This window comes from Salvelinus namaycush, chromosome 14 (assembly GCF_016432855.1).
Source record: "Salvelinus namaycush isolate Seneca chromosome 14, SaNama_1.0, whole genome shotgun sequence".
Taxonomy (NCBI): Eukaryota; Metazoa; Chordata; class Actinopteri; order Salmoniformes; family Salmonidae; genus Salvelinus; species Salvelinus namaycush.
Window position 1 is genome coordinate 8,266,280 of NC_052320.1, and position 25,151 is coordinate 8,291,430.

Consider the following 25,151-nt stretch of genomic DNA (forward strand, 5'->3'; position numbering starts at 1 on the left):
CAGAACTGTACCCTGAAATATATGTTGTTGCTATACTCTGTCATATATACTCTGTTAGAGTATGTATATGTTATATATAGATATATTTCATTTGATCCAGTGGGGGGGGGGGAATCATAATTGTAAACCAGAAGTGCATATATCTGTATTGTTTAAAAAAACAACCATTGTGTTTGTGCCACAAATACCTACTATTGAGTGTACAAACCATTAAGAACACCTTCCTAATATTGAGTTGAACCCCCTTTTACCCTCAGAATGTCTTAAATTTGTCGGGGCATGGACTCTACAAGTTTTCAAGTGTTCCACAGGTCTGTTGGCCCATGTTGAGTCCAATGCTTCCCACAGTTATTTCAAGTTGGCTGGATATCCTTTGAGTAGTGGACCACTCTTGATACACACAGGATACTGTTGAGCATGAAAACCCCAGCAGCGTTACAGTTCTTGACACACTCAACCAGTGGGCCTGACACCTACTACCATAGTGTTCAATTTTTTGTCTTCCCCATTCACCCTCAATGGTCCACATATACAATCTTTGTCTCAATTGTCTCAAGGTTTACAAATCCTTCTTTAACCTGTTTTGTCCCCTTAATCTACAACGATTGAAGTGGATTTAACAGGTGACATCAGTAAGGGATCATAACTTTCACTTGATCAGTCTATGTCATGGAAAGAGCTGGTGTTCTTAATGTTTTGTACACTCTGGGTATTTACTGTCTCTAAACTTAGTGGTTGAAATTTAGAGTAAACAGCACATTAACCTGCTAAATGAAATGGGATTTGTTTTGGTTTCATATACTATAGCTGTGGCTGGATTAATGAAATTAGCATTGTTATTGATCAAATAAAAATGTATATTAAGCCTACTTGTGTTACTTTGTTTTCAGTGGAAAGTCAGGACCCAAAACATTGCGCCGTAGTTGTAATAAATCAATTTCAGTCCAATACAAGTTGTAACAAAGGAACAATCTCGACAACAGAGCAGGCAAATTCAAGGGATGCAACACAAATGGCACCCTATTCCTTCTATAGTACCCTCTCAGAAACACAGTATCTGTTACCTGGAATGGAATAACCTTCAAATGCTTATTTAAAGAGCCGATCTGGAATTGGTACATCTATTTTTAAATGGTTATTTTGGATTAAATATAAATGTACCATCATGCAGTATGGTTGTGTTTTAGGAGATTATTCTAATGGCCTATAATAAAGACATTTCATATATTATCAGTGAGAGGTGACGTGTCAACAGAGTCACGTTCCCATAATGCATCCCGCGGATGCAGGACACGTCATTACAGCGCACCGGTCTGAAAGTGTTTTTGAAGGAAGACGTGGCTGTAATAATTGGTGAAATCTCGTAATAACTAGTTCTACAGTTCTTAGTCGTGTTAACAAATTTTGATAAATCAAACATGATGATCAGAATAGCAGCGTTTCTTGCTCTTGTATGCCTGTGCACGGGTAAGTCATTTCAGAGAAATACTTAACGTCAAGGAAATGTAGCTATTAGCTAGCTAGTTAGCATCAGTAGCTAACTGATGAGAATTTGCTAGCGAGTTAACTATATCTTTACAAGTAATGTGTGCATGTTTTGCAATGTTTGATACCATAAATCTCTAATAAAGACGTGTTTGCTGTCTGTTGTTTAGGTGAGAGCTGTTCAGACCCTGTGATTACACCCTCTGCCTACACCACTTCTGATGCCGTCATCTCTTCTGAGTCCGTATTCATCGTGGAGCTCAGCCTGGCCTGTGCCAATGGAGCCCAGGTACTGTAGATATCAAACTCAAGTCTCTCTTTTATTTTTATATATATAATCTCAAATGTTTGTCTTCCTTCAACAGAGTGTGGCTCTGTATGCTGATGTCAATGGAAGACAGTTCCCTGTGACTAGAGGCCAGGATGTTGGCAAGTACCAGGTAATACATTGCTCTGGTCATACACACACTGCTGTTTCCCTGACTAAAACAAATATGCTCATTGGAGAATCTCAGTTGAAAATGCTTTATAGGCCAGGACTAGGCTGACTCGGTGTCCAGAAAACCACCCCTATATGTCCAATACGCACTTATGAAGAGTAACTTGTGTGTTTAGCTATATGACATATGTTCTCTGTTTCTCAGGTGTCCTGGAGCATGCCCCACAAACAGGCCAGCTCTGGTACATACCAGGTCAAGTTCTTTGATGAGGAGTCCTACAGCTCTCTACGCAAGGTAGGCCCTATAGTGTCTATCTATCTCTCTCTCACACACACACACACACGTGCTGTCTGCATAAGGTAGGTGCATTCCAGGGATTCTGTTGGGTAACTTTGGCGCCGGACAATGTGACAGGAAAGATTTTAATTTACCGGATGTTTTGAGAAATTTCCATATACATTGGGTGCTTAAGCATTAGGGTGTCCACCTACAGTGTTTAAAATCACATTTAGATTATTGTAATACATCTTAACAGAATAGAAATTAGCCTGTAAATAGCCTGTAAAGTTAAATTTATGTAGAATGATGTTCTTATACCAACATGACAGGTTTTATTGAAAAGCAAAAAATTACCCTTTGTCTTCATCCCTGCTATAAATTATAAATGAATATATATTTTTTTAAACATTTAGCCTAGAAGAACACTTCACCTACACAGTAATAAAACACAACTTCAAAATATATTTGTATAATATAACAACCTGTCCTATAGGCTATTTGTATAATAACAAAGCCGTTTTCAAATACAATCTAGGCCTATTTATTTTAGCCTCGGCATGATCATTTTAATTAGGCCTAATAAATAACAAAACGGGTCTGTCTACGAACACCAGGGCCGGGGGGGGTCATGACTAGAAGGGATCCAGCTTCTGTCATATTAACGTCCGATTTGACTTTTCGTAGCAGGTTAGGAGAACTTATGCAGCGTAGTATGAGAATTAACGAGGCAGGTTAGGAGAATTAGGGAAAGGGTTAGGGTTAACTAAAATAAAAATCGACTTAATCTTAATTTGACAAAAGCTGTCAAGCTGGCCCGCCCCACTGCCCATTCCTGCTGCGATTCAGCACCACAGCAGTGGAAACACTCGAGGCGGACCCAAAACTAAGAAAATATAAAACTGATGTTGGCATATCAAATTCGTTATGTAAATAGTGTATTCAGACCCCTTTTTCCACGTTTGTTACGTTACAGCCTTATTATAAAATTGATTCATTTGTTTTTTTTTCTCAATCTGCACATATTACCCCATAATGACAAAGAAAAAACAGGTTTAGAAATTCTCTAAGTTACACAAATTTAAAAAACTATCACATTTATGTATGTATTCAGACCATTTACGCATTACTTTGTAGAAGCACTTTTGGCAGCGATTACATCCTCCAGTCTTCTTGGGTATGACGCTACAAGCTTGGCACACCTGTATTTGGGGAGTTTCTGCTATTCTTCTCTGCAGATCCTCTCAAGCTCTGTCAGGTTGGAAGGGAAGCGTTGCTGCACAGCTATTTTCAGGTCTCCTGAGATGTTAGCGCGGGTTCAAGTCCGGGCTCTGGCTGGGCCACTCAAGGACATTCAGAGACTTGTCCCGAAGCCACTCCTGCGTAGTCTTGGCTGTGTGCTTAGCGTCGTTGTCCTGTTGGAAGATGAACCATCGCCACAGTCTGAGGTCCTGAGCGCTCTGGGGCAGGTTTTCATCACACATCTCTCTGTACTTTACTCCGTTCATCTTTCCCTCGGTCCTGACTAGTCTCCCAGTCCCAGCTGCTGAAAAACATCCCCACAGCATGATGCTGCCACCACCATGCTTCACCATAGGGATGGTACCAGGTTTCCTCCAGACGTGACGCTTGGTATTCAGGCCAAAGACTTCAATCTTGGTTTCATCAGACCAGAGAATCTTTTTCTGAGAGGGGGCTGTCGTGCCTTTTACTATGGAGTGGCTTCCTTCTGGCCACTCAACCATAAAGGCCTGATTGGTTGAGTGCTGCAGAGATGGTTGTCCTTCCCATCTCCACAGAGGAACTCTGTCAGTGACCATCGGGTTCTTGGTCACCTCCCTGACAAATGCCCTTGTCCCCTGCTTGCTCAGTTTAGAAGGACGGCCAGCTCTAGGAAGAGACTTGGTAGTTCCAAACTTCTTCCATTTAAGAATGATGGAGGCCACTGTGTTCTTGGGAACCTTAAATGCTGCAGACAATTTTTTTGTACCCTTCCGCAGATCTGTGCCTCGACACAATCCTGTATCGGAGCTCAACTGACAATTCCTTCGTCCTCATGGCTTGGTTTTTGCTCTGACATGCACTGTCAACTGTGGGACCTTAGACAGGTGTGTGCCCTTCCAAATCATGTCCAATCAATTGAATTTACCACAGGTGGACTCCAATCAAGTTGTAGAAACATCTCTAGGATGATCAATGGAAACAGGATGCACCTGAGCTCAATTTCGAGTCTCCAAGTTAAGGGTCTGAATACTTATGTACATAAGGTTTTTCTATTTAAAATTTAATATATTTGGAAACTTCTATACCTGTTTTCGCTTTGTCATTGTGGGGTGTTTGTAGATTGCTGAGGATATTTAAAATTTATTTTAGAATAAGGCTGTAACGTAACAATGTGGGAAAAGTCGAGGGGTCTGAATACTTTCCAAAGGCACTGTAAACAATATTTGTTAAGGCAGGTTAATTTAGAGCGAGCTTATTTTACAATGCTCCTGTGAATCAAGGCATGCGCCATGCATTTAATGAAAGCACTTATTTCCAAAGCAATTTTTACAGTTCTACTGGATGATGTTAATTAATGTTATGTTTATTGTAGTTTAAACTATCGTGGGGTCGTGACTTGTGTGATATACACGGTTTATTGATAGTAACTCAGTTTCCTACTGTAGGCAGTTGGCTGCCTAGTGATTGTAACATTGTAACTCTGATGGGCATAGTTGGAAATGTTTTGGTTCAAAGTGCTACTGAATAAGCTAAACTGAAATGCACCAATTCTGCATGATACACATTGCTCTACTCTATCAATCCATTCTTTGTACTATAAGTAACAGGGGTGGTGTATGTTGCTCTTACCTAGGGGGGGCATATGTTGATCTTACCTAGGGGGGGGGGGGGGGGGGGGGGCATATGTTGCTCTTACCTAGGGGGGGGGGGGGCATATGTTGATCTTACCTGGGGGGGGAGGCATATGTTGATCTTACCTAGGGGGGGAGGCATATGTTGATCTTACCTGGGGGGGGGGGGGGGGGGGCATATGTTGATCTTACCTGGGGGGGGCATATGTTGATCTTACCTAGGGGGGGGGGGGGGGGGGGGCATATGTTGATCTTACCTAGGGGGGGGGGGGGGGGGGGGCATATGTTGATCTTACCTAGGGGGGAGGGGGGGGGGCATATGTTGATCTTACCTAGGAGGGGGGGCATATGTTGATCTTACCTAGGAGGGGGGGCATATGTTGATCTTACCTAGGAGGGGGGGCATATGTTGATCTTACCTAGGAGGGGGGGCATATGTTGATCTTACCTAGGAGGGGGGGCATATGTTGATCTTACCTAGGAGGGGGGGCATATGTTGATCTTACCTAGGAGGGGGGGCATATGTTGATCTTACCTAGGAGGGGTGGGCATATGTTGATCTTACCTAGGGGGGAGGGGGGGGCATATGTTGATCTTACCTAGGGGGGAGGGGGGGGCATATGTTGATCTTACCTAGGGGGGGGGGGGGGGGCATATGTTGATCTTACCGGGGGGGGCGGGGGGGGGCATATGTTGATCTTACCGGGGGGGGGGGGGGGGGGGGGGGGGGGGGGGGGGGGATATGTTGATCTTACCTAGGAGGGGGGGCATATGTTGATCTTACCTAGGAGGGGGGGCATATGTTGATCTTACCTAGGAGGGGGGGCATATGTTGATCTTACCTAGGAGGGGGGGCATATGTTGATCTTACCTAGGAGGGGGGGCATATGTTGATCTTACCTAGGAGGGGGGGCATATGTTGATCTTACCTAGGAGGGGGGGCATATGTTGATCTTACCTAGGAGGGGGGGCATATGTTGATCTTACCTAGGAGGGGGGGCATATGTTGATCTTACCTAGGAGGGGGGGCATATGTTGATCTTACCTAGGAGGGGGGGCATATGTTGATCTTACCTAGGAGGGGGGGCATATGTTGATCTTACCTAGGAGGGGGGGCATATGTTGATCTTACCTAGGAGGGGGGGCATATGTTGATCTTACCTAGGGGGGGGGGGGGGCATATGTTGATCTTACCGGGGGGGGGGGGGGGGCATATGTTGATCTTACCGGGGGGGGGGGGGGGGATATGTTGATCTTACCGGGGGGGGGGGGGGGATATGTTGATCTTACCTAGGGGGAGGGGGGGCATATGTTGATCTTACCTAGGAGGGGGGGCATATGTTGATCTTACCTAGGGGGGAGGGGGGGCATATGTTGATCTTACCTAGGGGGGAGGGGGGGCATATGTTGATCTTACCTAGGGGGGAGGGGGGGGCATATGTTGATCTTACCTAGGGGGAGGGGGGGGCATATGTTGATCTTACCTAGGGGGGAGGGGGGGGCATATGTTGATCTTACCTAGGGGGGGGGGGGGGCATATGTTGATCTTACCTAGGGGGAGGGGGGGGATATGTTGATCTTACCTGGGGGGAGGGGGGCATATGTTGATCTTACCTAGGGGGAGGGGGGGGATATGTTGATCTTACCTAGGGGGGGGGGGACATATGTTGATCTTACCTGGGGGGGGTATATTTTGATCTTACCTAGGGGGGGGGGGGGGGGCATATGTTGATCTTACCTAGGGGGGGGGGGGCATATGTTGATCTTACCTGGGGGGGGGGGGGGCATATGTTGATCTTACCTAGGGGGGGGGGGCGACATATGTTGATCTTACCTAGGGGGGGGGGGGGGGGGCATATGTTGATCTTACCTGGGGGGGGGGGGGGGGCATATGTTGATCTTACCTGGGGGGGGGGGGGGCATATGTTGATCTTACCTATGGGGGGGGGGCATATGTTGATCTTACCTATGGGGGGGGGGGGCATATGTTGATCTTACCTAGGGGGGGGGGGCATATGTTGATCTTACCTAGGAGGGGGGGCATATGTTGATCTTACCTAGGAGGGGGGGCATATGTTGATCTTACCTAGGGGGGGGGGGGGGGGCATATGTTGATCTTACCTAGGGGGGGGGGGGGGGGCATATGTTGATCTTACCTAGGGGGGGGGGGGGGCATATGTTGATCTTACCTAGGGGGGGGGGGAGGGGGGGGATATGTTGATCTTACCTAGGGGGAGGGGGGGGGGGATATGTTGATCTTACCTGGGGGGAGGGGGGGGGGGGGCATATGTTGATCTTACCTAGGGGGAGGGGGGGCATATGTTGATCTTACCTGGGGGGGGTATATTTTGATCTTACCTAGGGGGGGGGGGACATATGTTGATCTTACCTGGGGGGGGTATATTTTGATCTTACCTAGGGGGGGGGGGGGGCAGGCATATGTTGATCTTACCTAGGGGGGCCTAAATTGATTTTACCTAGGGGAGGGGGGGGGCATAAGTTGATCTTACCTGGGGGGGGGGGGGGGGCATATGTTGATCTTACCTAGGGGGGGGGGGGGGGGGGGGGGGCATATGTTGATCTTACCTAGGGGGGGGGGGAGGGGGGGGATATGTTGATCTTACCTAGGGCGAGGGGGGGGGGGATATGTTGATCTTACCTGGGGGGAGGGGGGGGGGGGGGCATATGTTGATCTTACCTAGGGGGAGGGGGGGGCATATGTTGATCTTACCTGGGGGGGGTATATTTTGATCTTACCTAGGGGGGGGGGGGACATATGTTGATCTTACCTGGGGGGGGTATATTTTGATCTTACCTAGGGGGGGGGGGGGGGGCAGGCATATGTTGATCTTACCTAGGGGGGCCTAAATTGATTTTACCTAGGGGAGGGGGGGGGCATAAGTTGATCTTACCTGGGGGGGGGGGGGGGGCATAAGTTGATCTTACCTGGGGGGGGGGGGCATATGTTGATCTTACTTGGGCGGGGGGGCATATGTTGATCTTACCTAGGGGGAGGGGGGGGGGGCATATGTTGATCTTACCTAGGGGGAGGGGGGGGCATATGTTGACCTTACTGGGGGGGGGGCATATGTTGACCTTACCTAGGGGGAGGGGGGGGGGAATATGTTGACCTTACCTAGGGGGAGGGGGGGGGGGGGATATGTTGACCTTACCGAGGGGGGGGGGGAATATGTTGACCTTACCGGGGGGGCATATGTTGACCTTACCTGGGGGGGCATATGTTGATCTTACCTAGGGGGAGGGGGGGGGGGCATATGTTGATCTTACCTAGGGGAGGGGGGGGGGGGGATATGTTGACCTTACCGGGGGGGCATATGTTGACCTTACCTGGGGGGGCATATGTTGATCTTACCTAGGGGGAGGGGGGGGGGCATATGTTGATCTTACCTAGGGGGAGGGGGGGGGGGGGCATATGTTGACCTTACCTAGGGGGGGGGCATATGTTGATCTTACCTAGGGGGAGGGGGGCGCATATGTTGACCTTACTGGGGGGGGGGGGGCATATGTTGACCTTACCGAGGGGGGGGGGGGGGGCATATGTTGATCTTACCTGGGGGGGGGGGGGGGGAATATGTTGACCTTACTGGGGGGGCATATGTTGACCTTACCTGGGGGGGGCATATGTTGATCTTACCTGGGGGGGGGGGGGGGGGGGGCATATGTTGACCTTACCGGGAGGGGGGCATATGTTGACCTTACCTGGGGGGGGCATATGTTGATCTTACCTAGGGGGGGGGGCGCATATGTTGATCTTACCTAGGGGGAGGGGGGGCATATGTTGATCTTACCTGGGGGGGCATATTTTGATCTTACCTAGGGGGAGGGGGGGGCGGGCATAAGTTGATCTTACCTAGGGGGGCATAAGTAGATTTTACCTAGGGGAGGGGGGGGCATTAGTTGATCTTACCGAGGGGGGGGCATATGTTGATCTTACCTAGGGGGAGGGGGGAAATATGTTGATCTTACCTGGGGGGGCATATTTTGATCTTACCTAGGGGGGGGGGGGGGGGGGCGGGCATAAGTTGATCTTACCTAGGGGGGCATAAGTAGATTTTACCTAGGGGAGGGGGGGGGCATTAGTTGATCTTACCTAGGGGGAGGGGGGGGGGGAATATGTTGAGCTTACCTAGGGGGGAGGGGGGGCAGATGTTGAGCTTACCTAGGGGGGAGGGGGGGCATATGTTGAGCTTACCTAGGGGGGAGGGGGGGCATATGTTGATCTTACCTGGGGGGGGGCATATTTTGATCTTACCTAGGGGGAGGGGGGGGGGGGGGGGGGGCATATGTTGATCTTACCTATGGGGGGCAGCAGAACTGCTAGCACTGGGCCTGACCAACACAGTCATTTACCTCTAATTTACTTGCTTTTGTGGTGGACCTTGGCCTGCTCAAAGTGAGCTGCTGCTGTTGGAAAGTCAAAACTGTCAATCTTTGGAGCAGCTTGATGCACATCAGCCTTGTTACTTTGTCCTCAAGATGGTGCGAGGCCGTCTTAAATGTTTTAGAGAAATAATACCCTGTCGGCGTGCACATGGCAAACGGGGATAATCAACACATTCTTCGCCAATTTTGCCCAGTCCCTTTATTAGGATCTCACGTCTTTTGTGTATGTAAAAATAGAAACATACCCAATACTAATTTCCAAGCATCTTGAAGATTTATTAGCCTATGAATTATATTTGCCTTGGAAGTTGGAGCATATCCACTGGTGTTTTACATTAATTAATAACAAGCATTTCACAATGGTTTTCTTTTTTCTCGCGCGAACAATTTGGCCGGCAACACTTATCGACCTTTTTTCATATATTTTTTAATAGGCTGAAAGCCGTCATTTACAGGCTAACGGGAACACTGGTGCATTCATGGTTGTCTGTTTTTGCCCCTGTCATTTGATTAAAGAAATACTGTAGCTTTTAGCCATATGCAAATGTATGTCTGTTTTTATATTAATGTTTGTTTAATCCAGGCCCAGAGGAACAACGAGGATGTAGAATCCATCCAGCCCCTTTTCTCTGTCAATGTAGATCACAGGGTGAGTCTCTGAAGAGCCTAACCAATGAATACCGATCACCACTTATGGATGTGTCTTTTACGCACAATACAATTTGAAAATTGGAAACTCCTAGTGTATCTCATTCTCATCTGAGATTCCTTCCTAACTGCGGCTTTGTCTTGTCTATTCTAGGGAGCGTGGAACGGCCCGTGGGTGCCTACTGAGGTTATGGCTGCTCTCATTGGCATCCTGGTGTATTACCTGGCCTTTAGCGCTAAGAGCACTATCCAGGCATAAAGGACTACAAGTCCCACTGTTCTCTTAAGAGCACCATCCAGGCATAAAGGACTACACATCCCAAGATTCTCTACAACTGGCTCTCTGAAAGATTTTTGAATGCTGGTGACTTTTCTAACAATCCAACCTGAGCATACCTTTGGCAGAACAACAATATGCCACCATCCATTTTGAGATATGGAACTAGAACAATTTGTTTTGTAATTCTTTTTCATTTTCAACACAGGCTGATTATTTTCGATCAATTCCTAGAAGAAGCCATTGTTTTGTCAACCAAAAATAAATAATGTACACCTCAATCGAATCCAATGTACCCCACTGAGTGCAGTAATTTTTGTTCAAAAGCAAACTCAAGTTTTGAAAGTGAAAGGACTGTTTCTATAGACCAATGCTGACTTCCTTCCACAGCCTCATGCTTATCTACCTGTGGACTTAACCACTGAAAGACAAGAATATCTGTCCATCAGTTCATGGTCTTTCTTGTAAAGGACTTATGTATTGTGTGGTATCTGTACTGATACTAAACACTCTAAAATAACTGGTTCTGTACGTACAAAGGTCTGAGTAGAAGTGCTGATCTAGCATTAGGTCCCCTCGGTCTTATGATCTGAAAGGCAAAACTGATCCCAGATCAGCAATTATACGCTGAGACACTTTGTGAATACCAACTCTGGTGTGCAAGACTCTAAAGCCCCTGTGAACTTTGTAGTGGCTGACTGATCTAAATGTAACTGTTGTTACACTGGCTGGCTGAGGCCAAATATTTCAGGGTTGGTGATTATTTGTTGCTCGGTGGTCAAATGAATTAATAAATGGTTCGATTTTTATCCTAGTGTGTCTTTCTCCCAGTGTGTGTGTGAGGCATGTTCTACAGCACCCATAATGCAATACTGTCTTGCATTATGGGTACTGCAGTACATCATGCTACAGTCTGTGATGTGACATCTGCTGCTTCATATATTCATTACCATGGCTGGATGACAGACTGGATATGCAGGATGCCCCCCCCCCCCCCCCCCCCCCTCTAATTTCGCTGGAATGTTTGTCACTTGGAATGAGGCATTACAAAATATGTCAAATTGTAGGTAGTGAGCTTCAAAATGCCAACATTGTCTGTCTTACAGTCAAGGGGAAGGGGGGTGGATTTGTGAAATTGGATGCCTGTTATACTGTGTAGGTTTTCAGTTGAGACCTGTCATTTAGGGCAGGTGGGGCTGAGCCACCTGTTTTGAGCCCCACATTTTTAGCAACAAAATATTTAGGGGCTTGCCTGTTTTTTTGGCATTAATACGTGTCACATGTCAGTTTGCAAACAATGTAAAAAAAAATATTATTATTATCATTGAGTTAATAAAGCCGTGTACAAACATGGTCTTTTTTGTTTTCTGGAGTAGGGCAGCTCCAAAATGCAGGTGTTTCAGCCTAGCTCAGTGCTTTCTGTGGTGGTGGGGCGAGTCGGCAAAAAATAGGAGCATTGCGCTGTGATTGGCTCAGTGTTCTGTCACTCATAGGGACACTACGTCATCGCCAAGTTTATGTCCTTAAGGGTAGACGTCCAAAATGTCAGCCCTTTGGGTCCTGCCATAGAGTTATATTACAAGTGCCCTTCCAATAAGGCTAAAGGTCATTGGCCACAGATAAAATGACATCAAATCACGTTATAGCTTTGATTGGACTGATCATGTCAACATCTTACTTTCAAAGTCTTAGATAGCAGTCATCATGAATCAAGTCGACAATCTACTGGCAAATCCTTTTTAATCCTTGTCATATGAAGAGAAATTATAGATAAAACGTATCGGTGCTCATCGGCCATTGGACATAAGGATTACACAAGTTGGAAATCGCAAATTCAACAATGAGTCGTTTGGAAAGAATCAGTGGCTAACTGCAAGCATTGCAAAGTAGCCTGCCATTCAATGGAGTGGCTGTGTTTTTTCCCCCTGAGTTCCCACCATAAATCCAGAGAAAGCCAGACTTTGATGACACAGTTTGATGACAAAACCGCCACGCCACCTTCATGTTTAAGTGAGCACATCACAAGCCAAGGTGAGTCCAAGCCCTTCTATGCTGCTGCATAAATGATGTAATATGCAAGGGAGATAGTATTACTTTCTTAGCTAAAGTATAATTAAGTGTATGTTGTGTAGTATGCTGTTAGAAAATTTTGACTTCACAGGCCCATCTAGCGGAATCCGCTCAGCTCTGACTACAGGACAAGATTCATCCCAATAAATATCAGCCTGCTCTTGACTCACCACTATCTTTCCAATGTACTCACAACATCCTTTCTATTTGAACTGTGGAGATAAATTCTGAAGAAAACACCAGCTTAAAACCAGTGTTTCCCTAACGTAGAAATCTTTATTAGCAACCGTATTAACTATTTTCTTTTCTCTCCTTTCACATTTGTTTGTGTGGTATTATGTGGTAAACATATCCGTAAATCCCTGCATCACATGACGCCTACTGCTGTAAACAGTGTCACATGCATGACTTTAAAGAGGTTGAGGCCTCTATCGAAACCCTGATTGTCCCCCAAGTGGACATATGCTCTATATAGTGAACTACTTTTGACCAGTCCTGGTCAGAAGTAGTGCATTATGTAGGGAATAGGGTGCCATGTAGAGCACCAACCTCTTAATGGAACCAGTGGTTATGTTCATCTTGTGGAGGAAGGCTCAGGGGGGTAGGGATAACGGTCACACCGTGGTATGCCTTGATGGAGAGGAGAGAGCATGCTCTACATTTCAAGACAGGAGGAAGAAGCCTGTTTTTAAGTGGCTGCTCCAATCTCTCTTTCTCTTGTCAAATACACTGAGTATACCAAACATTATGAACACCTTCCTAATATTGAGTTGCACCCCCCCCCCCCCCCCCCCGTCCTTTTGTCCTCAGAACAGCCTCAATTTGTCAGGGCTTGCACTCTACGAGATGTTGAAAGCGTTCCACAGGGATGTTGGCACATGTTGACTCCAATGCTTCCCACAGTTGTGTCAAGTTGGCCGGATATCCTTTGGGTGGTGGACCATTCTTGGTACACACGGAAACTGCAGTGTTGCAGTTCATAACACAAACAGGTGCGCCTGGCACCTACTACAATACCCTGTTCAAAAGGCACTTAAATATTTTGTCTTGCCCATTCACCTTCTGAATGGAACACATACACAATCTATGTCTCAAGGCTTAACAATTCTGCTTTAACCTGTCTCCTCCCCTTCATCTGAACTGACTGAAGTGGATGTAACAAGTGTTACAACCTCTAACTAACAATGGGAAACCACACACTGAGTAAAGGAATAACATGAATTTATTCCATAAATAAAGTAAACACTCAACAATAATCAGATGAGGCATAAAGGTCAGTAAATTAGGTGTCAACTACCAAGGCCACAAAGAAACAACCAAAGGTATGCATGGAGAGAGGAATCTCTTGCAGAACGGGGAAACAGTGGCTTTATGCCACAGCTGAGCTTTCACAGGTGTGCCCCATAGGCACTGATGACCCTCCCAGCTCCGCCCACCTCTCCTACTCCGCCCACCAATCTCCTGCAGGAAGTAGCAAAACCCAGTAGAAAGAGCACGGAGGGGCCGTGACGTCAATAATTTTTTATTTAACCTTTATTTTAACAGGGAAGACATATTGAGACCTAGGTCTCTTTTACAAATGCGCCCTGTACATAAATATACACATTATAAAAATATGTTTTTACTCACACACAAAAGCAGATTTACCTAGTTTGGTTTATGAAGTAGGGCCTTGTAAACAAAAAGGGAGTAATGTAGAGATCTACGGGTCTTTAGCAAAGTCCACCGAACCTTTTGATACGAGATACAGTATCAAAACTGTCAGCTGTAACAAAACGAAGGGCACTGTGGTAGATGGCATCCAAAGGTTTAAGAGTAGTAGGTAATACAGTGTATATCGTGATACCTGAACTAAAGTACAGTCGTAGCCAAAAGTTTTGAAAATGACACAAATATACATTTGCACAAAGTCTGCCGCATCAGTTTGTATGAGGGCAATTTGCATATACAGTGATCCCTCGCCACTTCGCGGTTCACTTATCGCGGATTCGCTATTTCGCGGATTTTCATAATGCATTTTTTTTTTTTTTTTGGTGCATTGTGCTCTGCATTCTGATTCGCTAAAAACTCACTCCCGCTTCTTGTATCAAAACATGCTACGAATTGTGCTATCATTTTGTCGTCTCGTGCAGTTATGTGTACGTACATAAAACAGCTTGGCAAATTTACATTAAGTTGGCCAAATTATCTTGTAATTTCGAACATCTCCTAAACCCATAATGTCGACGAAACGGCCTACACGTGAGTCACTGTATTTGTATACATGTAATAGTTGCTAATTGTAAAAAAAAAAAAAGTTTTCTATTTCGCGGATTTCACTTATCGCGGGTCATTTTCGGAACGTAACCCCCGCGATAAACGAGGGATTACTGTACTCCAGAATGTTATGAAGAGTGATCAGATGAATTGCAATTAATTGCAAAGTCCCTCTTTGCCATGCAAATGAACTGAATCCCCCAAAAACATTTCCACTGCATTTCAGCCCTGCTACAAAAGAACCAGCTGACATCATGTCAGTGATTCTCTCGTTAACACAGGTGTGAGTGTTGACGAGGACAAGGCTAGAGATCACTCTGTCAGGCTGATTGAGTTAGAAAAACAGACTGGAAGCTTCAAAAGGAGGGTGGTGCTTGGAATCATTGTTCTTCCTCTGTCAACCATGGTTACCTGCAAGGAAACACGTGCCGTCATCATTGCTTTGCACAAAAAGGGCTTCACAGGTAAGGATATTGCTGCCAGTACAATTGCACCTAAATCAACCATTTATCGGATCATCAAAAACTTCAAGGAGAGCGGTTCAAATGTTGTGAAGAAGGCTTCAGGGTGCCCAATAAATTCCAGCAAGCACCAGGACCGTCTCCTAAAGTTGATTCAGCTGCGGGATCGGGGCACGACCAGCACAGAGCTTGCTCAGGAATGGCAGCAGGCAGGTGTGAGTGCATCTGCACGCACAGTGAGGCGAAGACTTTTGGAGGATGGCCTGGTGTCAAGAAGGGCAGCAAAGAAGCCACTTCTCTCCAGGAAAAACATCAGGGACAGACTGATATTCTGCAAAAGGTACAGGGATTGGACTGCTGAGGACTGGGGTAAAGTCATTTTCTCTGACGAATCCCCTTTCCGATTGTTTGGGGCATCCGGAAAAAAAGCTTGTCCTGAGAAGACAAGGTGAGCGCTACCATCAGTCCTGTGTCATGCCAACAGTAAAGCATCCTGAGACCATTCATGTGTGGGGTTGCTTCTCAGCCAAGGGAGTGGGCTCACTCACAATTTTGCCTAAGTACACAGCCATGAATAAAGAATGGTACCAACACATCCTCCGAGAGCAACTTCTCCCAACCATCCAGGAACAGTTTGATGACGAACAATGCCTTTTCCAGCATGATGGAGCACCTTGCCATAAGGCAAAAGTGATAAGTGGCTCGGGTAACAAAACATCGATATTTTGGGTCCATGGCCAGGAAACTCCCCAGATGTTAATCCCATTGAGAACTTGTGGTCAATCCTCAAGAGGTGGGTGGACAAACAAAACCCCACAAATTCTGACAAACTCCAAGCATTGATTATGCAAGAATGGGCTGCCATCAGTCAGGATGTGGCCCAGAAGTTAATTGACAGCATGCCAGGGCGGATTGCAGAGGTCTTGAAAAAGAATGGTCAACACTGCAAATATTGACTCTTTGTATCAACTTCATGTAATTGTCAATAAAAGCCTTTGACACTTATGAAATGCTTGTAATTATACTTCAGTATTCCATAGAAACATCTGACAAAAATATCTAAAGACACTGAAATAGCAAACTTTGTGGAAATTAATATTTGTGTAATTCTCCAAACTTTTGGCCACGACTGTGTATTATTCACTTATCACTGATCTTCACAAAATATTCCATAATGTCAATGTGAAAAGAAAAATTCTGCAAATTAATACAAATGAAATAACTAAAATACACTGAGTGTACAAAACATTAGGAACACCTTCCTAATATTGAGTTTCATTCTACAAGGTGTTGAAAGCGTTCCAAAGGGATTCTGGGCCATGTTGACTCCAATGCTCCCCGCAGTTGTGTCAAGTTGGCTGGATTTCGTTTGGGTGGTGGACCATTCTTGATGCACACAGGAAACTGTTGAGCGTGAAAAACCCAGCAGCATTGCAGTGCTTGACACGGTTTCATTAAACTTTTTTCCCCCATCACCAATTAGCAGTACTCTCAACTGGACAGTGTGTGGCAGCTGTGTTCTGCATGTCTGTTGTTCACACCATTATAATGAAACAGTGTTGCTCCACACTCTCTCCAGCTGAAACACCATCACTTTATATCTATATATAGGTCCCTCTATGGGTTATCTAAGATTGTCACAGGAACCAATACATTTAAAGCTATATAATAGCAATACAATGCTGAACAAACATTTCACCCTAAGTTTTATCATTCAACTTTTGTGTGTTCTATGTCATTCCATTCAGTCTTTTCCTTAATTCATGACACATTGTGGATATTTCATATGCCTCTATGGCAGTGTCTGGCCTCTATGGCAGTGTCTGGCCTCTATACAATAGCAGTGTCTGGTCTCTATATTGTAGCACTGTCTGGCCTCTATGGCAGTGTCTGGTCTCTATACAGTAGCAGTGTCTGGCCTCTATACAGTAGCAGTGTCTGGATTCTCTACAGTAGCAGTGTCTGGCCTCTATACAGTAGCCGTGTCTGGACTCTATACAGTAGCAGTGTCTGGCCTCTATACAGTAGCAGTGTCTGGCCTCTACAGTAGTAGTGTCTGGACTCTACAGTAGCAGTGTCTGGACTCTACAGTAGCAGTGTCTGGACTCTACAGTAGTAGTGTCTGGACTCTACAGTAGCAGTGTCTGGACTCTATACAGTAGCAATGTCTGGACTCTATACAGTAGCAGTGTCTGGCCTCTATACAGTAGCAGTGTCTGGCCTCTATACAGCAGCAGTGTCTGGACTCTACAGTAGCAGTGTCTGGACTCTATACAGTAGCAGTGTCTGGACTCTATACAGTAGCAGTGTCTGGACTCTATACAGTAGCAGTGTCTGGACTCTACAGTAGCAGTGTCTGGACTCTACAGTAGCAGTGTCTGGCCTCTATACAGTAGCAGTGTCTGGACTCTACAGTAGTAGTGTCTGGACTCTACAGTAGCAGTGTCTGGACTCTATACAGTAGCAGTGTCTGGACTCTATACAGTAGCAGTGTCTGGACTCTATACAGTAGCAGTGTCTGGCCTCTATACAGTAGCAGTGTCTGGCCTCTATACAGTAGCAGTGTCTGGCCTCTATACAGAGCAGTGTCTGGCCTCTATACAGTAGCAGTGTCTGGCCTCTATGCAGTAGCAATGTCTGGACTCTATACAGTAGCAGTGTCTGGACTCTACACAGTAGCAGTGTCTGGCCTCTATACAGTAGTAGTGTCTGGACTCTACAGTAGCAGTGTCTGGACTCTACAGTAGTAGTGTCTGGACTCTATACAGTAGCAGTGTCTGGACTCTACAGTAGCAGTGTCTGGCCTCTATACAGTAGCAGTGTCTGGCCTCTATACAGTAGCAGTGTCTGGACTCTACAGTAGTAGTGTCTGGACTCTACAGTAGCAGTGTCTGGCCTCTATACAGTAGCAGTGTCTGGACTCTACAGTAGCAGTGTCTGGACTCTACAGTAGTAGTGTCTGGACTCTATACAGTAGCAGTGTCTGGACTCTACAGTAGTAGTGTCTGGCCTCTATACAGTAGCAGTGTCTGGCCTCTACAGTAGCAGTGTCTGGACTCTACAGTAGTAGTGTCTGGACTCTATACAGTAGCAGTGTCTGGACTCTATACAGTAGCAGTGTCTGGACTCTATACAGTAGTAGTGTCTGGACTCTATACAGTAGTAGTGTCTGGACTCTATACAGTAGTAGTGTCTGGACTCTATACAGTAGCAGTGTCTGGACTCTATACAGTAGCAGTGTCTGGACTCTACAGTAGCAGTGTCTGGACTCTACAGTAGCAGTGTCTGGACTCTATACAGTAGCAGTGTCTGGACTCTATACAGTAGTAGTGTCTGGACTCTGTACAGTAGTAGTGTCTGGACTCTATACAGTAGTAGTGTCTGGACTCTATACAGTAGTAGTGTCTGCACTCTATACAGTAGCAGTGTCTGGACTCTATACAGTAGCAGTGTCTGGACTCTACAGTAGTAGTGTCTGGACTCTACACAGTAGTAGTGTCTGGCCTCTATACAGTAGCAGTGTCTGGACTCTACAGTAGTAGTGTCTGGACTCTATACAGTAGCAGTGTCTGGACTCTATACAGTAGCAGTGTCTGGACTCTACAGTAGTAGTGTCTGGACTCTATACAGTAGCAGTGTCTGGCCTCTATACAGTAGCAGTGTCTGGCCTCTATACAGTAGCAGTGTCTGGACTCTACAGTAGTAGTGTCTGGACTCTATACAGTAGCAGTGTCTGGCCTCTATACAGTAGTAGTGTCTGGACTCTATACAGTAGTAGTGTCTGGACTCTACAGTAGCAGTGTCTGGACTCTATACAGTAGTAGTGTCTGGCCTCTATACAGTAGCGGTGTCTGGACTCTACAGTAGTGGTGTCTGGCCTCTATACAGTAGCAGTGTCTGGACTCTACAGTAGCAGTGTCTGGCCTCTATACAGTAGCAGTGTCTGGACTCTATACAGTAGCAGTGTCTGTCCTCTATACAGTAGCAGTGTCTGTCCTCTATACAGTAGCAGTGTCTGTCCTCTATACAGTAGCAGTGTCTGTCCTCTATACAGTAGCAGTGTCTGTCCTCTATACAGTAGTAGTGTCTGGCCTCTCTACAGTAGCAGTGTCTGGCCTCTATACAGTAGCAGTGTCTGTCCTCTATACAGTAGTAGTGTCTGGCCTCTATACAGTAGCAGTGTCTGGACTCTATACAGTAGCAGTGTCTGGCCTCTATACAGAGCAGTGTCTGGTCTAGGCTTATCTATGGATTTAAAGGAAGCGTTTCTATTTTAGTGATTGCCTGCTGGGAACTAGACAGTGTGACAGTGAGTATTACAGTATACGCATACAGTATATATATGGTGCAATTTGGGACACAAACCAAACAAAGCTTCCCAAAACCAGCCTTTGACTAAACAGGGTATTTTGTTTGTGATACTTAACTCTTATGGCCACTGTGGTTTATCATATTTGCTGCCTACATGTGAGGTCATTTGCCTGCTGTCAGGATATATATTTTTTTAAGGGGACGTAGGTTTGTGTGTGCGCACTCGCATGTATGATGCAGTGTGTGTGTGTGTGTGTGTGTGTGTGTGTGTGTGTGTGTGTGTGTGTGTGTGTGTGTGTGTGTGTGTGTGTGTGTGTGTGTGTGTGTGTACAGTGCCTAAAGAAAAGTCCACACCCCAATTGGATTTCTTCCCCAAAATTATGATTATTGAAAAATAAACACTAATACACCTTGATTAGATAAGTATTCACCCCCCTGAGTCAATACATGTTAGAAACTCCTTTGGCAGCGATTACAGCTGTGAGTCTTCTTGGGTAAGTCTCATAAGAGTTTTGCACACCTGCATTGTGCAATATTTGCTCATTATTGAATGGGCAAGGTCAAATATTTACGTGCCTTTGAACAGGGTATGGTAGTAGGTGCCAGGAGCACTGGTTTGTGCCAAGCACTGCAATGCTGCTGAGTTTTTCACGCTCAACAGTTTCCCGTGTGTATCAAGAATGGTCCACCACCCAAAGGAAATCCAGCCAACTTGATACAACTGTGGGAAGCATTGGAGTCAACATGGCCCAGCATCCCTTTGGAACGCTTTCAACACCTTGTAGAATGAAACTCAATATTAGGAAGGTGTTCCTAATATTTTGTCCACTCAGTGTATTTGAGTTATTTCATTTGTAGTCATTTGTAGAATTTTCTTTTCACTCTGACATTATGGAATATTTAGTGAAGATCAGTGATAAGAGAATAACGTACTTTAGTTCAGGTAACACGATATACACTGTATTAACTAAACAATGTACAAAGTACACGTTAGCTGTGTGTGAGAGAGAGCATGCATAGAAGACACTCCCAATCACCAAGCCTGTTCCTGTGCTATGGTATGACTGGGAAGGGAAACAAAGGAACAAGTGGATCAAGAGATGTACTGTAAATGGAATGAACAAATAAACTGGGACCAAACCTGGGACACATACAGTACACATACAGTACACATACAGTACACATACAGTACATACTGATATGGCTAACCCTTCCTTTCTTTCTCCCTGCTCTCTGTCTAACGGCCCTTCCTGTGTTGCTAGGTCCTCTTGGACTAACACCAGCTATCTGACGGCCCTCCCTGTGTTGCTAGGTCCTCTTGGACTAACACCAGCTATCTGACGGCCCTCCCTGCGTTGCTAGGTCCTCTTGGACTAACACCAGCTATCTGACGGCTCTCCCTGCGTTGCTAGGTCCTCTTGGACTAACACCAGCTATCTGACGGCCCTCCCTGCGTTGCTAGGCCCTCTTGGACTAACACCAGCTATCTGACGGCCCTCCCTGCGTTGCTAGGCCCTCTTGGACTAACACCAGCTATCTAACAGCCCTCCCTGTGTTGCTAGGCCCTCTTGGACTAACACCAGCTATCTAACGGCCCTCCCTGCGTTGCTAGGTCCTCTTGGACTAACACCAGCTATCTGACGGCCCTCCCTGCGTTGCTAGGTCCTCTTGGACTAACACCAGCTATCTAACGGCCCTCCCTGCGTTGCTAGGTCCTCTTGGACTAACACCAGCTATCTGACGGCCCTCCCTGCGTTGCTAGGTCCTCTTGGACTAACACCAGCTATCTAACGGCCCTCCCTGCGTTGCTAGGTCCTCTTGGACTAACACCAGCTATCTGACGGCCCTCCCTGCGTTGCTAGGTCCTCTTGGACTAACACCAGCTATCTGACGGCCCTCCCTGCGTTGCTAGGCCCTCTTGGACTAACACCAGCTATCTAACAGCCCTCCCTGCGTTGCTAGGCCCTCTTGGACTAACACCAGGTATCTGACGGCCCTCCCTGCGTTGCTAGGCCCTCTTGGACTAACACCAGCTATCTGACGGCCCTCCCTGCGTTGCTAGACCCTCTTGGACTAACACCTGCTATCTAACAGCCCTCCCTGTGTTGCTAGGTCCTCTTGGACTAACACCAGCTATCTGACGGCCCTCCCTGCGTTGCTAGGCCCTCTTGGACTAACACCAGCTATCTAACGGCCCTCCCTGCGTTGCTAGGTCCTCTTGGACTAACACCACCTATCTAACGGCCCGCCGCGCGTTGCTAGGCCCTCTTGGACTAACACCACCTATCTAACGGCCCTCCCTGCGTTGCTAGGTCCTCTTGGACTAACACCACCAATCTAACGGCCCTCCCTGCGTTGCTAGGTCCTCTTGGATTAACACCACCTATCTAACGGCCCGCCGCGAGTTGCTAGGTCCTCTTGGACTAACACCACCTATCTAACGGCCCGCCGCGCGTTGCTAGGTCCTCTTGGACTAACACCACCTATCTAACGGCCCGCCGCGCGTTGCTAGGTCCTCTTGGACTAACACCACCTATCTAACGGCCCGCCGCGCGTTGCTAGGTCCTCTTGGACTAACACCACCTATCTAACGGCCCGCCGCGCGTTGCTAGGTCCTCTTGGACTAACACCAGCTATCCAACGGCCCTCCCTGTGTTGCTAGGTCCTCTTGGACTAACACCAGCTATCTAACGGCCCGCCACGCGTTGCTAGGTCCTCTTGGACTAACACCACCTATCTAACAGCCCGCCGCGCGTTGCTAGGTCCTCTTGGACTAACACCACCTATCTAACGGCCCGCCGCGCGTTGCTAGGTCCTCTTGGACTAACACCAGCTATCTAACGGCCCTCCCTGTGTTGCTAGGTCCTCTTGGACTAACACCAGCTATCTAACGGCCCTCCCTGTGTTGCTAGGTCCTCTTGGACTAACACCAGCTATCTAACGGCCCGCCACGCGTTGCTAGGTCCTCTTGGACTAACACCACCTATCTAACGGCCCTCCCTGTGTTGCTAGGTCCTCTTGGACTAACACCAGCTATCTAACGGCCCTCCCTGTGTTGCTAGGTCCTCTTGGACTAACACCAGCTGTCTAACGGCCCTCCCTGTGTTGCTAGGTCCTCTTGGACTAACACCAGCTATCTAACGGCCCTCCCTGTGTTGCTAGGTCCTCTTGGACTAACACCAGCTATCTAACGGCCCTCCCTGTGTTGCTAGGTCCTCTTGGACTAACACCAGCTGTCTAACGGCTCTCCCTGTGTTGCTAGGTCCTCTTGGATTAACACCAGCTATCTAACAGCCCTCCCTGTGTTGTTACGTCCTCTTGGACTAACACCAGCTATCTAACAGCCCTCCCTGTGTTGCTAGGTCCTCTTGGATTAACACCAGCTATCTAACAGCCCTACCTGTGTTGTTAGGTCCTCTTGGATTAACACCACCTATATTTGTCTTCAGCCGTCAACCTAGTCATGGTCCCAAACGGCACCATATTCTTTATTTAGTGCACTACTTTTGACCAGAGACATTTGGAATATAGGGAATAGTAGTGCACACGTCAGCAACCCAGAGTGAACAGTTGGTTGAACTGATGTCATTACTGGTTGAAATATGGTCAAAATTACATCATTACTGGCTGAAATATGTTTGAAATTGTGTTATTGGAACCAGTTTTGTCCACTGGGAAAGGTTTAAATGTTGAAGTACAGGAATAGTTTTCTTTGTTTCTTTATTAGTTGTACAATATATCAACACAGTAATTTCATGAGACTAGATGTAAATAGATACATTAGTTATAATTGTTCTGCCTACCTAGAGGTTACAATTTCTTCACACGAATAAGAGATTAAACAGAAGGGGGGAAACATCCAGCAGCAATTGACTGGATAACATCATCATTGTTGAAAAGAAACATCCCATCTGTTTCAGTTGTTTGAGTGTGGGGTAACAGTATTAGTTAATGTAGTGGACTGTGTCCTGTGAATGATTACACATTCCTCATGATCGATGAAACATACAGCAGCCCATTACTTTTATCAACATTTCTTCAGTCCACTGATAGTTGTTGAAAAGAAAGTCAGCCAGAGGGTCTGTCTGCTAGCCCATCTCTGTATGTAGGATTTAGAGTGTGGGGTTAGGATTTAGAGTGTGGGGTTAGGATTTGGAGTGTGGGGTTAGGATTTAGAGTGTAGAGTTAGGATTTGGAGTGTGGAGTTAGGATTTAGAGTGTGGGGTTAGGATTTAGAGTGTGGTGATAGGATTTAGAGTGTGGGGTTAGGATTTAGAGTGTGGAGTTAGGATTTAGAGTGTGGGGTTAGGATTGGGAGAAGGGCTTTCCAACCATGTTCCTGGAGTGCTACCTTCCTGCAGGTTTTGACTCCAACCCCAGTTGTAACTAACCTGATTCAGTTGATCAACTAGCTAGATTAGGGCGCTAGATTAGGGTTGGAGTGAAAACCTACAGGACAGTAGCTCTCCAGGATCAGGGTTGGAGAGACCTGATGTAGAGCAGGGTTTCTCAAATTTGGTCCTGTTTTTTGCCCTAGCACTGCACAACTAATTAAAATAATCAAAGCTTGATGATGAGTTGTTTATTTGAATCAGCTGTGTAGTGCTAGGGCAAAAAACAAAACGTGTACCCAGGGGGGGCCTCAGGACCGAGTTTGGGAAACTCTGAATTAGAGTATGGGGTAATTGGGTTGTAGTGTACTGTAGTGTAGCATTGTGTCTGTTCTCTGTCAGGAGGTGTAAAACAGGCTCTGCTCCGGAGGCCTCCATACGCACGCACGCACGCACGCACGCACGCACGCACGCACGCACGCACGCACGCACGCACGCACGCACGCACGCACGCACGCACGCACACACACACACACACACACACACACACACACACACCCCACCCCCCCCCAGGCTGGGGCTCTGGGCCGCAGACACCATAGGAGTGGAAACTTGCGTCACGTAAATGAATCTCACATGAAGTAGTAGCTACCGGTACCGACCGATTGTTTTCTACCACAGACAGAGAGAAAAATACAGAGACAGACAGACAGAGAAAGACAGACAGACAGTAGCCTTTGTTGAGGCCCTTCAGTTTGGAGCAGGGTTTCGTTGCTGAAGAGCTAAACATAACAGTTTAATAAGCCATCAACAGTAATAGAAGAGTTATTATGTTAGACATGTCTTTTGTTTGATACAGTAGAGTACCACCTGTGGCTGAACAGCACACACTGGTATGTTACTGAGAATAATGAATGGTTCTTCTGCTGTAACGCTCACCATTGATCTATGGGAATTGTTTTACAGTATGTCTCTGACAGTAGGCCTACGGGCTTGTCCCATACGGCACCCTATTCCCTATAATAGGACTCTGATCAAAAGTAGTGCACTTCAAAGGGAATAGCCACTGGGCACAGATGTCAATTCAACATTTTGATTTACATTTGGTTGAGTTCATATTTGGTGAATTCAAATTGAAATCAATCAAACATTTCACCATGTCATTAGATTTAGAAATAGGGAAAAAACTACAAAAGAAAGAAAAGAGCGCTCATAAAAAGATATCACTTGTTTCTCTCTGGACCACATGTCTGTTTTGTCCAGGTTGGACAAATCCCAGGTTCTTCAACAGGCATGGAAAAACACAGGCCTAGAAAAAAAATGTTTAAAAAACATTC

At 46.3% G+C, this 25,151-nt stretch overlaps 1 protein-coding gene across 1 annotated transcript; it reads left to right on the forward strand.

The window, feature by feature from the left end:
• Positions 1–1,279: 1,279 nt before the first annotated feature.
• Positions 1,280–11,199, forward strand: LOC120059089 (translocon-associated protein subunit delta-like). Its single transcript, XM_039007886.1, has 6 exons — positions 1,280–1,467; positions 1,656–1,774; positions 1,851–1,925; positions 2,130–2,219; positions 10,044–10,109; positions 10,263–11,199. Exons 1-6 carry the CDS (start codon positions 1,419–1,421, stop codon positions 10,365–10,367), a joined length of 504 nt encoding a protein of 167 aa, XP_038863814.1. The 5' UTR covers positions 1,280–1,418; the 3' UTR covers positions 10,368–11,199.
• The last annotated feature ends 13,952 nt before the right edge of the window (positions 11,200–25,151 follow it).